General features: G+C 45.8%; 1 protein-coding gene across 1 annotated transcript; it reads right to left on the reverse strand.

Moving 5' to 3' along the window:
- Positions 1–1,990: 1,990 nt before the first annotated feature.
- LOC142906073 (exosome complex exonuclease RRP44-like) lies at positions 1,991–11,819 on the reverse strand. The gene is made up of 6 exons (XM_076053513.1): positions 11,641–11,819; positions 9,717–9,934; positions 8,573–8,741; positions 7,895–8,050; positions 6,202–6,324; positions 1,991–4,190 (listed from the first exon to the last, which is right to left on the reverse strand). The coding sequence occupies exons 1-6, from the start codon at positions 11,782–11,784 to the stop codon at positions 4,113–4,115; spliced, it is 888 nt and encodes a 295-aa protein (XP_075909628.1). The 5' UTR covers positions 11,785–11,819; the 3' UTR covers positions 1,991–4,112.
- Between the last annotated feature and the right edge of the window lie 1,652 nt (positions 11,820–13,471).

Consider the following 13,471-nt stretch of genomic DNA (forward strand, 5'->3'; position numbering starts at 1 on the left):
CCACCCTGAGCTGGGGAAGGACAGAGAGAGCCAGGCCCCAGGTGAGGGGTTGGGGGGTTCTTCCAGAGCCCCCTGGAAGGTTCTAGAGAGGGAGCGGTACCGGGGGCGGAGAGCCCCCGAGAGGTGTATTAAAGGGGCACCTCTTGGACAGCTCGGGGCAGAGCTCCGAAGACGAAGAACAGAAGACCAGCCTAGCTAGGACCCTGGGACCCGACATCCTTATAAGGGTCGGGGCCGAGCGCGGACCAGTGGTCAGGACCCGCACCTTGGCTGGGTCGGGTCAGAGTAGCCTCCCTAGCTAGGACCCTGGGACCTCGAGCCCGACGTCCTTGTAAGGACCGGGCCGAGCTCGGACCAGTGGTCAGGACCCGTACCTTGGCTGGGTCGGGTCAGAGTAGCCTCCCTAGCTGGGACCCTGGGACCTCGAGCCCGACGTCCTTGTAAGGACCGGGCCGAGCTTGGACCAGTGGTCAGGACCCGTACCTTGGCTGGGTCGGGTCAGTTAGCCTCCCCTAGGGCACAGATAGCCAGAGGGCTGAGAGCCAGGTTTGATCAGTGCGAGGGCACGCTAGCCCGGAGGCTGTACCTCCCTAGATAGTGGGAGTTAAGGGGAGTTCTGTTCATAGTTACAAATAAACCGTGTTGCCTCTAAAGACGTCTCCAGTCCCCGTGGAACCCACTACATATATGTGTATTTTTATATTTTGACCACTGTGTGATAAACACGTTGCCTGCGTGCGGCGACGCTGGATGCTTTTCCCTCTTCCTTTTCCTCATCCCTTCACCACAGAATGAACACGGTAACGCGGTCATGCACCTTGGGGGGGGGGGGGGGGTCAGACATTTGTGACGATGTGTGACGAGGGGGAGGGGGGGGGTTTGAGAAATGTGACGTCACATCAAAATGCGCAACTTTAAGTATAGAATTGTTATAACACTAATTGTCATAACACTCCTACAACATCAGTGCAGCGCCACGCACTACAATGACAATAGTTGAAGCATCTTTTATTTTGAAAATATGGTTTTGGGGGGGGGGGGGGGCAGAGCTTTGTGACATCATATTTGAGGGGGGGGTCTGACTTTTTGTGACGCCGAGTGACGAGAGGTCAAAAATTGCGTGACGTCATTTATGGACGGCCCCTCAAGTGAATGGCAAAATTGGTTTCGATGTACGTTGTTTCACTTACCGTCGTGTTTTTCAATGTACTAAATCGAGAACTTCAGTGCTTGGGGGATTTGGAGCTGGCTCACCGCCTGGGCTGCTGCTGCCTTCCCACTCGGCTGTGGTTGCTCGAACCTCCGAGTCGTTCATAGCTCCTGGCTTCTAATATCGGAAGGAAGCGGTGATCGTCTTTGTTCGATGGCCAAGAGCTGCTGCTGCGAGGATGACCGGAGTTTGCGTGATGATCGTTTATGCTCCTGGACACGAGATCAGCAAGGTGTGATGTTTCATTTGTGGGAGTTGCACCGCCTGTACGCGATCAACCGTCGACGCGCCCACCCGGGCCCCACGTTTGCCGTGAGGCACCATGAGGGCCTCCCCGACGGCCAGGGCCTCCGCACGGTCGGAGTGGGCAGAGGCCGGCGTTCGACTGGTGGTTTGAAAAGAACACGGACAAACATTCGAGCTCACGCTTTTGCTTTGGCAACAACTTTCGTTAATTGGGCTCCGAGCGGCTCAACAAGCCTGGAAGCCGGCGCATTTAATCACCTCCGAGATCGAAATGTGGCAAATCGCATGCTAATCAGGAGCAAGTTGGCCCAGGGATTGAGAATCAAATTTGCATGTGAAACGGCGGTGCAGGACTCGATTCGAAGGCGAGTGAATACTGCGCGGTGGTGCATTGCAAGTGGACATTATTATCATCCAACAGTGACCAGCATGGTGAAGTATGGTCAAACTAAACCTGACATCCAACATCACGTGGCGAGATGTTCATCCAGCAGTGGAAAACGTAACTTAAAGTAACCAAAATAACAGAAGATGCATGGAAAATAAATCGGTTTAATTTTGTATATAAACGCGTATAACTCATGTGTACATGCTTGTAAATATACGCTTCAGCTAAAAAATGTTAAACACATTTACACAAAGTCGCAAAGACATCAACTCGCTTAAATCTTTACCATTACTCCAGGAGCTCAGAATTATTGCCCAAGTACTGTATATACGTGACCAAAGTTACGACCATTTACGAAACAATTTGAAAACGTGTCCATATTTTGTCAGAAATTATCTTTGCACGTCTAAAGGACAAGAGAAGTTGTAACGAAATGCGCATTTGTAAACGATTAAACCTTAAAATTTTCTGACACCGACATTTTTTCCAAAAAACATTCCTTGTGTGATTGCACAGAGTCCGATGAGGGGTGGGGCAGCTGTGTAAAAAAACCTCAGGTGAAATTCTCCGTTAAACCGACGATTTAAACAGCAACAGCTCGGGGAATTTTATACTCTGTTCTATGCAGCTGACCGATGCCCCTTCATACAGTAAATGGCATCCTTACAAGAATAAGTAACCTAACATCCCTTGCAGGGAATCCTCTCGCAATAAAAAAAAATCTTCCATTTGCCATCCATCACGAGACCCCTGCGGGTGTCACCGTGCACAATCATACTTCGAAGCTCTTGCTCGGATTCCCCAGAGCTTTGCCCTCCGAGTGGCCACCCTAATGGCCCACTCCGACAGGCCAAACCTGGCACAATTGTAGGTTTTCAACTATAATACACGTTTTATGGGTTAGATCGTTTAAATATATAAATGTGTTGTTAAACCCACCACCACCCGACAGCCAATTAGTAAGGTTTGTCACGTAAACAGAACATGTCAATTCGTTACTAGTACAGTCCACCAGTGTGTTGGAGAGCAAAGCCACACCATTTACAATCTAAGTACAACATTTCGCCAGCACTAACTAGCTTCATCAGGCGACAGCCATCACTTGTGAGCACTTCTTTCGCGAATTGGGAGGGGAATCAATGAATGCATATGACTATGCATTCATTGTTAATCAACACACATTATGCATGCGCATTAAGGAACGAGGATTCTCCACGAATCTGGCTGTCGCCTGATGAAGCTGGTTGTAATTACTGGTGAAACATTGTACTCAGATTGTAAATGTTGTGGCTTTGCTCTCCAAGACACCGGTGTGATGTTACTAGTAACGAATTGGCACGTTCTGTTAACGTGACAAACCTTTCGAATTGGCTGTGTCGGGTGGTGGCGGGTTTACCGACACATTTAAATATTTATTACGCGATCTAACCCAAAAAACCTGTGTTATGGATATTGGTCGCGAAAGCCTACATGTTAAACTGGTTTTCAACTGTTAGATCAGTGGTCGCCGATATGTGAATCGCGATCCATGGGTGGATGATCGCAAAAGATTTTGATTGTGGATCTCGGGACAAATAGGAATAAACACCTCTAATATAAAGCAATTCTTGTTATAGCAGATGGCAAAACAAAATCCCCGACAGAGAATTAATAGATTAATAATATATATTTTAAACCAATAGATCGCACTAGCACTTGGCATGTCTACAGTGTTCTATTAGTCGGTCAAATCCATCCGGGTAACTTTTGGTCAAATATTGCTGGTAGATCACGGAACATGTTGAGATATACCAGAATGGATCACAGTGCTTTGTGGGTTGGACACTGCTGCGTTAGTCAATAAACACCACCGATTCAGTAACCAATATTTTTGTGAAATCACCTTCATCACAAGGGGGTCAGTGTCTTGGCTGGCAAAAAAGGGGGGCATAAGATATCCTAAACCTTTCATACATCTTGATGCGTATACACCTTAATTGGCTGATTGTACTGGTTGGCAAGGTAAAAATTCTAAATAAATAAAAAATTGCGCTACCATTTGAACCGCTACGACAGGAGAACGAAGAACCGGTGACCTCTGGATTGCAAGTTCAGAGTGCAAACCGTCTGTTACTTCAGGGTAGCATTTCTCATAACCGCCACTGCTTTTTTTTCCCTCTGCTTGCGAGCACAATGTACACTTAATTAACTCTGCAGATGTAAAACCCAGAGTGTGTGCCCACTCATGCACCTCCTCCGACATCTTGTTGACACCGCATCCACGATACACTAGTGCTGTCTGGGTTTCTTAGGCCGGGGAGAAGGCGAGCCCCATGGGGTGGACTCCGCAGGGTTGTAGCCTGGAATCTGTGACAGCGGACACACAAATGGCACAAACGTACAACAAAGATAGTCACCAAATAAGCCTTTACCAGACTGTGCTGCTGTTAGGTGGCATGGCCCACGAGGGGGTAAGTGGCCAACACCTCTCCCCAGTGCTGATGTTTACACACTGCACCAGGTACTCATTTAAGAAAGAGTTGACCTTGGGTAGGCAAAACAGCAGTTCAGATAATCCTCACTGGTGTTGGTGGTGAGTGGGAATTTGGTTGCCGGGTTCATAGCGCAGCGTGCTAACCACTACACCAATGCTCTCACACACACACACATGCGAGTATTTCCAACACAAGTGATACGTTATTATTACACTTATTAACACTGAAAAACTTCGCCAAGACTGAAGACTTTTGAGGAACAGGGGGAGAGAAGATGACAACTCCACACAGTAACACTCTAGTTGGGAATCAAACCCAGTTTTCTTGCTGCAAGACGCAAGGGTTTACCAATGTGCCACCCTGCTGCCCATGGCGATACGTAAACTACCTTAATACCAGTTTCAATGCATGCTTGTTTTTAGATATGGGAGGAAACCAGAGAACCCGGAGGAAACCCATGCAGAACAGACTCATGGAGTTTTGTTGAGAAATCTGATATCTACCAAGGCTCCCACACCCTGACTTAGCTTGGTATCTTGAGAACTCGCATTCATCAACAACTGCCCCTAACGATCATTTAAATAGGTCACGTTTCAGATAATGGCCCTTCTTGTGCAATGAACTAGGGCCATAATAAAAATCTATTTTATACAGCACCTTGCATATCGAAATATCTCAAAAAAGCACTGGACATTAAAAAACTACTCAAGTATAGATACAAGCCAATAGAAATAAAGTAAAAGCCGATAATAACAATAATGACAGTGATACTGACACTTTACACAGCATGCAAAATGCAATAAAAGCTAATCATAATGATTCCCCTCACAGTAATAACCAATCAGAATCCAGGAAAAGCCAATTAATAACGACGTTTTCAAGCTGGATTTAAACACACGGACAGTCACAACTGATATAGGTAGGGATAGTGTCCCATAGTCTTTGGATATACAGTCTGTTCTATAATCCGGTAGTTGCGTACCTCAAGAACACCGCGTTTTGGAGAAATCGTGATATAATAAATAATATATATTATATGGGGTAAAGCGCAGTCCGCAATAACGCGTGAGATGCGTAACACAGGCTGAACAAAGACTAAGGAACGTGGGTAGCATCTAGAAGCATCCAGCAGCATCCCGCCTTGTATGATGCTACGCCGAGGTAGCCGTTACAACTGCTTATTCCTACTCGCGTGACGTAGTTCCATTCATTCAACCGAGTTATATCCAGTTCGGATCCGCGTTACACAAAAAATGCGTTCCTTCATACATTCATCATCACGTTATATCCAATTTGCCAGTTACAGGAGGTATAGGACAACAGATTGCAGCTCAAAATGCTAGCTATAACATATATTTTTTCCATCCAAGACCGGAGTTTATATTTTATTCCTGTGTTATAAGGGTATTACGTTCAGGGGCTAAATGCCAATGGATGGGTCTGAGAGCCACGGGAGAGCCTCAGGAGAGAGTTTGTGTCATCTTGCCACCCCCTCCATTGAAGGAGCGCAGACTACAGTGGTGTAAAATGTGGTCCATAGTTTGGGTTGCATGGCCACAATTGTACAGTAGCTTGTTTTTAATGCACTGCTATGTATCTGTATGAGTCTCTATGAATCTCTAGGAATAATACTGGGTCTCTCTGTATCTCCTATGTATCTCTGTGTCTCTATGGGTTTACTATACGGTCCCACAGTTTGGGTTGCATGGCATCAAGCGCTATGCTGTGGCTTGTGTCATTAATTTTCGGCCCGCTGACGTTCCGATGCGGCGAGCGTTTGTTTTTTGTGCACTACTGCTGGCTCAGCAAGCAGCAACAGCAGCATGGTCACAATACAAATCGGTGGTATTCCGAGGTTGCGCGTCGCGCCGCACGGTGAGTACCTCCGGGCGGACGAGGTGCATGCGGATCCGCTGGTGCTGCAGGTTGGACGAATCCAGCGACACGCGCACGCACACGCGGTCGAACATGTTCAGCGCGATGCCCTCCACGCACAGCGTGGGGCCCTACACAAAACACAAAGACATATCTCCAATGTAGCCTTAACAGACTGTTGGGGCAAGTGCTGTTGGCGAGGAGCACAGATGAAGGCCGGCACGGCACACAAGGGGGTGGGTCGCCAGCGCCATGCCCGCCGCCTTTGTCTCCCCAGTGGCGATGTTTACACACCGCACCAGGCATTCAATTGAGTTCCGAGTCAACCTAGGGGAGGCCCAGGACCGGTTCAGATAATCATCACTGGTGTTGACTGTGCGAAGGAATCGAACCCAAGTCGCCGGGATCGTAGCGCAGAGCGCTAACCACTACACTACCGCTGACTGCTCTCTGCCAAGTGCCCTGCACACAAGCACGGATTGACGTAAACCCAACGTTATTATTCATACTATTACATGGGTCACTCAGAAAAGCCTCACTGATTCTCAAAACGTTTGCATTCAAGGTCACTGCTACGTTTTTGTAAAAGGAGGCGAACGATTGATATGTGCTCCCCAAATAAGTAATTTGCATGTAATTTTCCAACCTTGGACCATGATGCTGGCACACGAATAACGTTACAGGATCTTTTAACGTCCACTGTTAAAGCGGATGGCCTGTAAATATTTTACGCTTAATACACACCACAGTATTAACCGGAGTGGCCACCGAGTTTGAAACGCAAACCTCCACAACACACAGCGAATGCAATACCGCTTGGGCCACCTCACCGCGAGCTGAAAACCAGGCATGAGAAGCCGATGGCTGCAATGACCAAACCAACCGAGGGATCGTGATGTGCGGGCCAGCCAAGGAATTTTAAAGCCTTATTTGGCCATCATTAAGGAGTAGATGCAACCCCCCTTAGGTTATATGGAGTGTACAATTGCAGTTAAGAACATACCTAAAATATGGCTGCAAATGTTGACCCTTTTGAGCTTCTGGTCCAAATTAGGCTGTGTGCATTATCCACGCAGAGTGACAATGTAATGCGGCATGCAAGGCATGCTGGAAAGGACCGGATCCACTGGTCACAAATGTGCTTTTTGCCATCTAGAGATCACTTTTTGCATCAACTATTTCCCTCATTTGTTTTTTTTTCTACAAATACTATTCTGCCCTTCGAGTTTCTCATTGTTTACAGAAAGCATTAGATTTTCTCTCTAATTCTTCCGGATCTGAGGGATTTTACTGTATTTTTAATGTGATGTCCTCTCCGTGACAATACGGGCTCCGTCATGGCAGTTATTTCCAAAGCATATTTAATTGTGACCGTTTTATATTTGAAACGCATTTACATCATTTAATTCAGTTTCAGTTTATTTTGGTATAGCCCTGTGAGCCATCCGGCTCTAATGTATCCACCGGTGTAACTTCCTCTGTAATAGTCCACACTGCCAAATGGCAAAAAAACGGAGCTTCGTATCTCACTGCGTTCTTCCACCTTAAACCAAGTGTCTGTGTGTCTGATAGAAACCTAATCGTAGAGAGATGGTCAGGGGGCTTGGGTCCCAGTGCATTAAGCCAGTCCTGGGTTTAAATGCAGAATTCAGCCGTTCGGGAAATGCCAATGCCTCCCGGTTAAGTGAACACATGCCCTACCTCCTCGTCGAAGGTAACGTTGAGCTTGAGATCTTTGGAGTCAAAGAAAACCGTCCCCTCCAAGCTGTACTTGGGAATGAGCACCACCACGGTGTTCTTGCGCACAAACAGCACGAAGCCCTCTTCGCTCACCACTCCCTTGCTCTTGAAGAACAACTGAGACCACAACAACAACAGCCGTTAATCACCGCTACGTGGCCAAGAGCAGACACACGCGCATCACTTACCAAGCCCATAATTATTTAACAAAATTTAAGGTATTTTTCTGCATCCCCCCGCTAATTTATTCCAGTTGTGCTATTGGCATCATGTCATGGGGATTATTTTGAGTTCAATCGTGAAGGTACAATGTCAATTGTATTGACTATAATCCTCCATCACCTGACAGAGCCAATCAAATAAAGTTGTCACATCATGGGCAAATGTGCCAAGTGACTAGGTTTTTCAGCAAACACAGAAGAATGCTGAAAAGCAATGTCAAGTGTAGCCAACCAGTACAGCCACGGCACCACCACACGTAAGCGTGCGAATAGAAAACAATTGATTCTTACTACACGCACAATACGATGCCTGCTTTCGTGACCTTAACAATGGTTTTCAAGAGACGAATGGACGCATTATCAGGTGCCTAAGCACACGCCGTGCAAGCTCCACGTGGCCCACACTTCCGCCTCGCACCTGCGTGTGGAAAGCTACAGACGAGCGTTGGGCGTACTGCGCCATCTTGTGGCGGTAGTTGAGGTTGTTGCAGAGCTGCTGCTGCTTCTGCTTGTCGGTGAGCGCCGGGTACGTGGGGTCGGCGCCCACGCACACGGCCAGCAGCCGGTGCACAATCACATCCGAGTATCTGTAACGGTACAGGGAGACAACAACAACAATATTCACATTTGTTGTAGCCTCTATTTAATATGAAGATTAAATTTACAGTAGATACGGGCTGCGGTATGGCCACGAGATACCAACGGAGCAGCGGTGTTAATCCACCAAGCACCGCGATTCATTCTGGTGGATCTCAGCGGGTTTCACGATCCACCAGAAAGCTACTCAAACAATGACTCAGATGGATTTAACGCTGTGATAGAATACTGTACTCTGGACATACCACGTTCTAGCACCATCTGCTTGTGGAAATTATCTTTGTTAATGTATGAATTTAATTCTTTGTTGAGGATTTTTTATTTGTCATCAGATGTAACGCAAATTGCTGCCTGCTCATATCTGTGTTCTTATTTAAGATCCACAACAAAATCGTTAGCGATCCATGGCAGAATTGCAATTCACTTTTGGCCGCCGCTGCAACACGGCAATGGATTCTTGATTCTGCACGTGGAACACTGTCACCCTCCTTGTAGGCGTTGGTGTTCTCCGGATCCTCTAGTTTTTCTCCAACACAAGCCAAACAACCATTTAAGGAATTGGCCAAACTTCCCGTTTATAGGACCTTTTAGAAAAATAAGTCAAAATCTGAACCTTATCCAGGAGAAATTCGATTCGCAATAGAAGCTCTTTTTGACAGACGTCCAGTAGGTAGATGATAGGAGTGCTAAGAATAGGAAAGGTAAACAAATCACTAAAAGTAAATAATAGAAAAAGATATACAAGTTGTATGTTGAACTTCATTCGCACCGTACGTAGCCAACCGTGCTAATCGGAGGTGTGCCGTAATGACAAATTAACATTGCATAAGTACATCAATTAATGAATAAATTCCTAAACTTGGGAAAGGCAGCACAGTCCCAGACCACACCAAGACAACAACATAGTCCCCTCAATAATCGCGAAGGTCGATTTCACGTGTGTGCCTGACGCCAGAGCACGTCACCGTCGAATGGGCGACGTGAAGTGGGTGTAGATGGCGGTGGCGAGCCCGTAGTGGTGGGTGTCGGGCTCCATGCCGGAGCAGAAGTAGATGGCCTGCATCATGCAGCGCGTGGCCAGGATGCGCAGCAGAGTGTTGAGGTATGGTGGCGCTCCCGGCACCGCCGCCCGGTCCAGGGACTCGGCCAACGCCTTAGCCGAGTCCACCTGGATCTCGATGTTCTGCGCAAAAAAATCAGGCACACCGGCGTTTGTGAGGTGACTATCCCACACGTGGCTTGTAGTTCAGTGCTGGGGAAGCAGCAAGGGTTGTGGTGTATTGGAAAGAAAACGTTATTCAGTGCACTTCCTGTGGGCATTCAGGTTTCCATAACCTGGCTTGCCAGGAGAAGGCAGTACAGCAAGTGGATTAATCTACATCTGGCACAGTGCCTGGCTGCCTTCCAGCGTTGTCTGTGGTTCGTCACAGCTTTTGAGTTGTTCTGCCTCTAAGGGCGAGTGGAAACTAAACTGCTACATCTCAAGATAAAGGTAAAAGGTGCAGCCCTGCAATTGCTCGCTCAGGCCAATACTGACATCGTTTCAAGACACCTCTGCTTCACAGTAGGGGGTAGCACATTCCCACCCATTTTGAGCATAATGTTCATCACAATAAGTCGACCTGATATTTCAACATTTCAGTGCTGGAATTTATCTAAAATTAAATACAGTACTACATTTATCGTGATGGTTTTTTGTTGCTTATTTCTGTGGAGTAGCTGGGAAACGAGCCGAGTCCTTCAACTCCCTACACTTGATAACACAGTATGTTCAATGCGGCTGCTGGATTTTGAAGCCAGGGTCCAGCTGTAATCTCTGGGTCATAAAGTGACCCAGGTGACCCTTGCAAATGAGACTATTATGGTCTCTTGAGTTCTCACCCGGTTAAACCAAAAGACCTCAAACTAAAATTTGAGCCACCCGGCGACCTCTGAATTCCTTGCGAGGAGGATGATGTTGAAGGAAGGTTAACAGCAATCTAGAGACAGTAGAACCCCTCTTAAAGACGGTAATTGGTTCCACGAACACGAGCATTAAAGGATTTGGTCATTAAGCGAGTATAGGAAATACGTGTTAAAAGCTTAATTCGTTCCGATAGCATCGAAAGTTTCCCTTGTTCACCCAAAAAACGTACTTTATAATATTTAAACAATGGATATTAATACATAAATATACTAACATTATAAACACATCATATTAAAATAAACACTGCTAATAAATGCATTAATTCATTTTGATTTAAAGCTTTCGTGACTGCAGGGATTCATATTCTTGGTTCTTTCGGTAAATTCACGTAGAAGGGAAACAACAAAATAATAAAAATATAAAACAATAAAATTCTCACGACGTTTCGACTGCAACACAAGCAATCATCATCAGGTGTGAAAACCACAACAAGAAAATGTGAAAAAAGTGGCGGTTATTTTAACGTTAGCACCACGGAAAGAGATTTGATAAACCATTTCGGGTCTTAATTGATTGATCACGCTTAAGGTGGCTTTCAGAACGCATCCATTATTTTTCGTCTCCCCCCTCCTCTTTTCCGAACATAGATGGACTCGTCCATCTGAACAAACTGTCAAATCTCTCTCCGTGGTGCTAACGTTAAAAATAACTGGCACTTTTTTTCAAATTTTCTTGTTGTGGTTTTCACACCTGATGATGATTGCTTGTGTTGCAGTCGAAACGTCGTGATAATTTTATCGTTTTATATTTTTATTATTTTATTGTTTCCCTTCTACGTGGCATTAATTCATATTTACTGTACCGACAAGAGCCCGTCGTTAACAGAGAAATGGTCGGTTAAGCCTACACATTGAGCTCTATGGAGGCCCGTTGTTAAGCGATTAGTTAACAAGAGTGGTCGTTAAAAGGGGTTCTAACTCTACCTTTGATTTCGCCGCCTTCACCAAGATGTCGTAGTTGGAAGGCGGAGGCGCCGGGTGGCGTCGGAGCAGCGCACACTCGGGGAATTCGTCTACGATGCGCTCCGCCACGGAGATGTTGGCGAGCAACATGAACTCCTCCACCATCGAGTTGGTCTCCCTGTGTACACGCACCAGTTTCCGCCACCACAACACATCAACCACAAGGGTCAAGAATCTTTATCTTAGATTATTTTGCTGATAATAAATTTCCTACGTGATAAGCCACTTTGTTCAGCTATCATTTGTGGTCAGGGTTTTACTTGGTAAGATAAAAATATATATTCTTAGTTTTTTCGGTAAAGTCACGTTGAAGAGAAACAACAAAATAACAAAATATATATCGGATCGGACCGCATTCGTGAACATAAAGCAGACCTTAAACACGGTAGGACCAACACCTCGGCCGTAGCAGATCATTGTTCTAATTCAGTAGGCTCACATGCCATTGACTTTTCCAAGACGGAGGTTCTTTGTAAGCCATCTGGCTTCCATGAGAGATTCGTTCATGAGGCTATCCACATATACAAGCACAGAGACAATTTCAACCGAGAAGATGGATTCTATCTTAGCAATCATTGGAAAGATTTGATAAATCATTTCAGTTCTTGATTGATTGTTCACGCTTACAGTGGCTTTCAGACAGCATACATTATAAAAAATTTCGTCTCCCCCCTCCTCTTTAAAAAAAAAAATAGATGGACTAGTCCTGGGCAAACTGCCAATCGCTGCGCGTGACGCCAACGTTTTTTATAAATAAATAAATGTGCCGTTTTAAAAATACATTTATGCAAACCGACACACCTGATGATGACCGTTTGAGTTATGGTCGAAACGTCGTGATAATTTTTTATTGTTTTATATATATTTTGTTATTTTGTTGTTTCTCTTCAACGTGACTTTACCGAAAAAACTAAGAATATGAATTACTGCAGTCACGAAAGCTTTAAATCAAAAGATAAAAATAGTTTAGTTGTATTTGTATATTTGTTTAAGTTATTTGTTTACCTTTCCAATACTTTGCAATTCTAATGTGTGCTTGTATTGTTTGTTGTTGTAACGTTGTGACCTGCCCCAACTGGACATCTGTGAAAAAAGAGCTTTATAGCTCATCGGATTCTTCCAGTAGAAATATATATTTTGATTCTGATAGAGAGATCTGCACAATAGTCGGATTGCAGTCATGGGAGGTGTCTTGTTGACGAGACTCACTTGAGTTCCTTGGTCTGCAGGTCGATCGGGTCATGGGTTTCGCTGTCCATGTGGAATCGGACCTCAGGGGATGCCAGAGTCAATGCCCTACGGGTGGAGAAGGGACATGAGCGATTATCATGTCCAGCCAAAACAACACAGAATCTTAATATAAGACACTTCACAAACTCAGATATTTGAGTTGAACATGCACAGCTCGTTAAGTCAATCCACTGCTGGATGAGGGCCGCCCCATGTCATGCGGGTCGTGGGGTGGTTTTACCGTACTTAACCGTGGTGGTCAGTACGCGTTGGCAAAGGTGGGGGAGCACAGACATGGGAGCATTAAGTAGAGTAAAACAATTTATGTCACTGCATTGTCCTCTATTGCCCACAATGTAGCCCCGCAGCAGCCTGTAACACTCCAATCTAGAAGGATGTTATTAACCAGGTAAAACCTTAACTTCTTTATTGTTGCCTTCATTTCCACATCTCCAGCTTCTTCAGCCTCCCACTCCCAGCCCCGCTCACTTCCCCCCCCCCCCCCCGGCATTTTGCCGTGCTCGCCCCTTTAATCCCTCTAGCAACACCCCACTTCCCCTAC

The sequence above is a fragment of the Petromyzon marinus genome, chromosome 61, assembly GCF_048934315.1.
Source record: "Petromyzon marinus isolate PM22_M1 ecotype Great Lakes invasive population chromosome 61, UKy_Petmar_22M1.pri1.0, whole genome shotgun sequence".
Taxonomy (NCBI): Eukaryota; Metazoa; Chordata; class Hyperoartia; order Petromyzontiformes; family Petromyzontidae; genus Petromyzon; species Petromyzon marinus.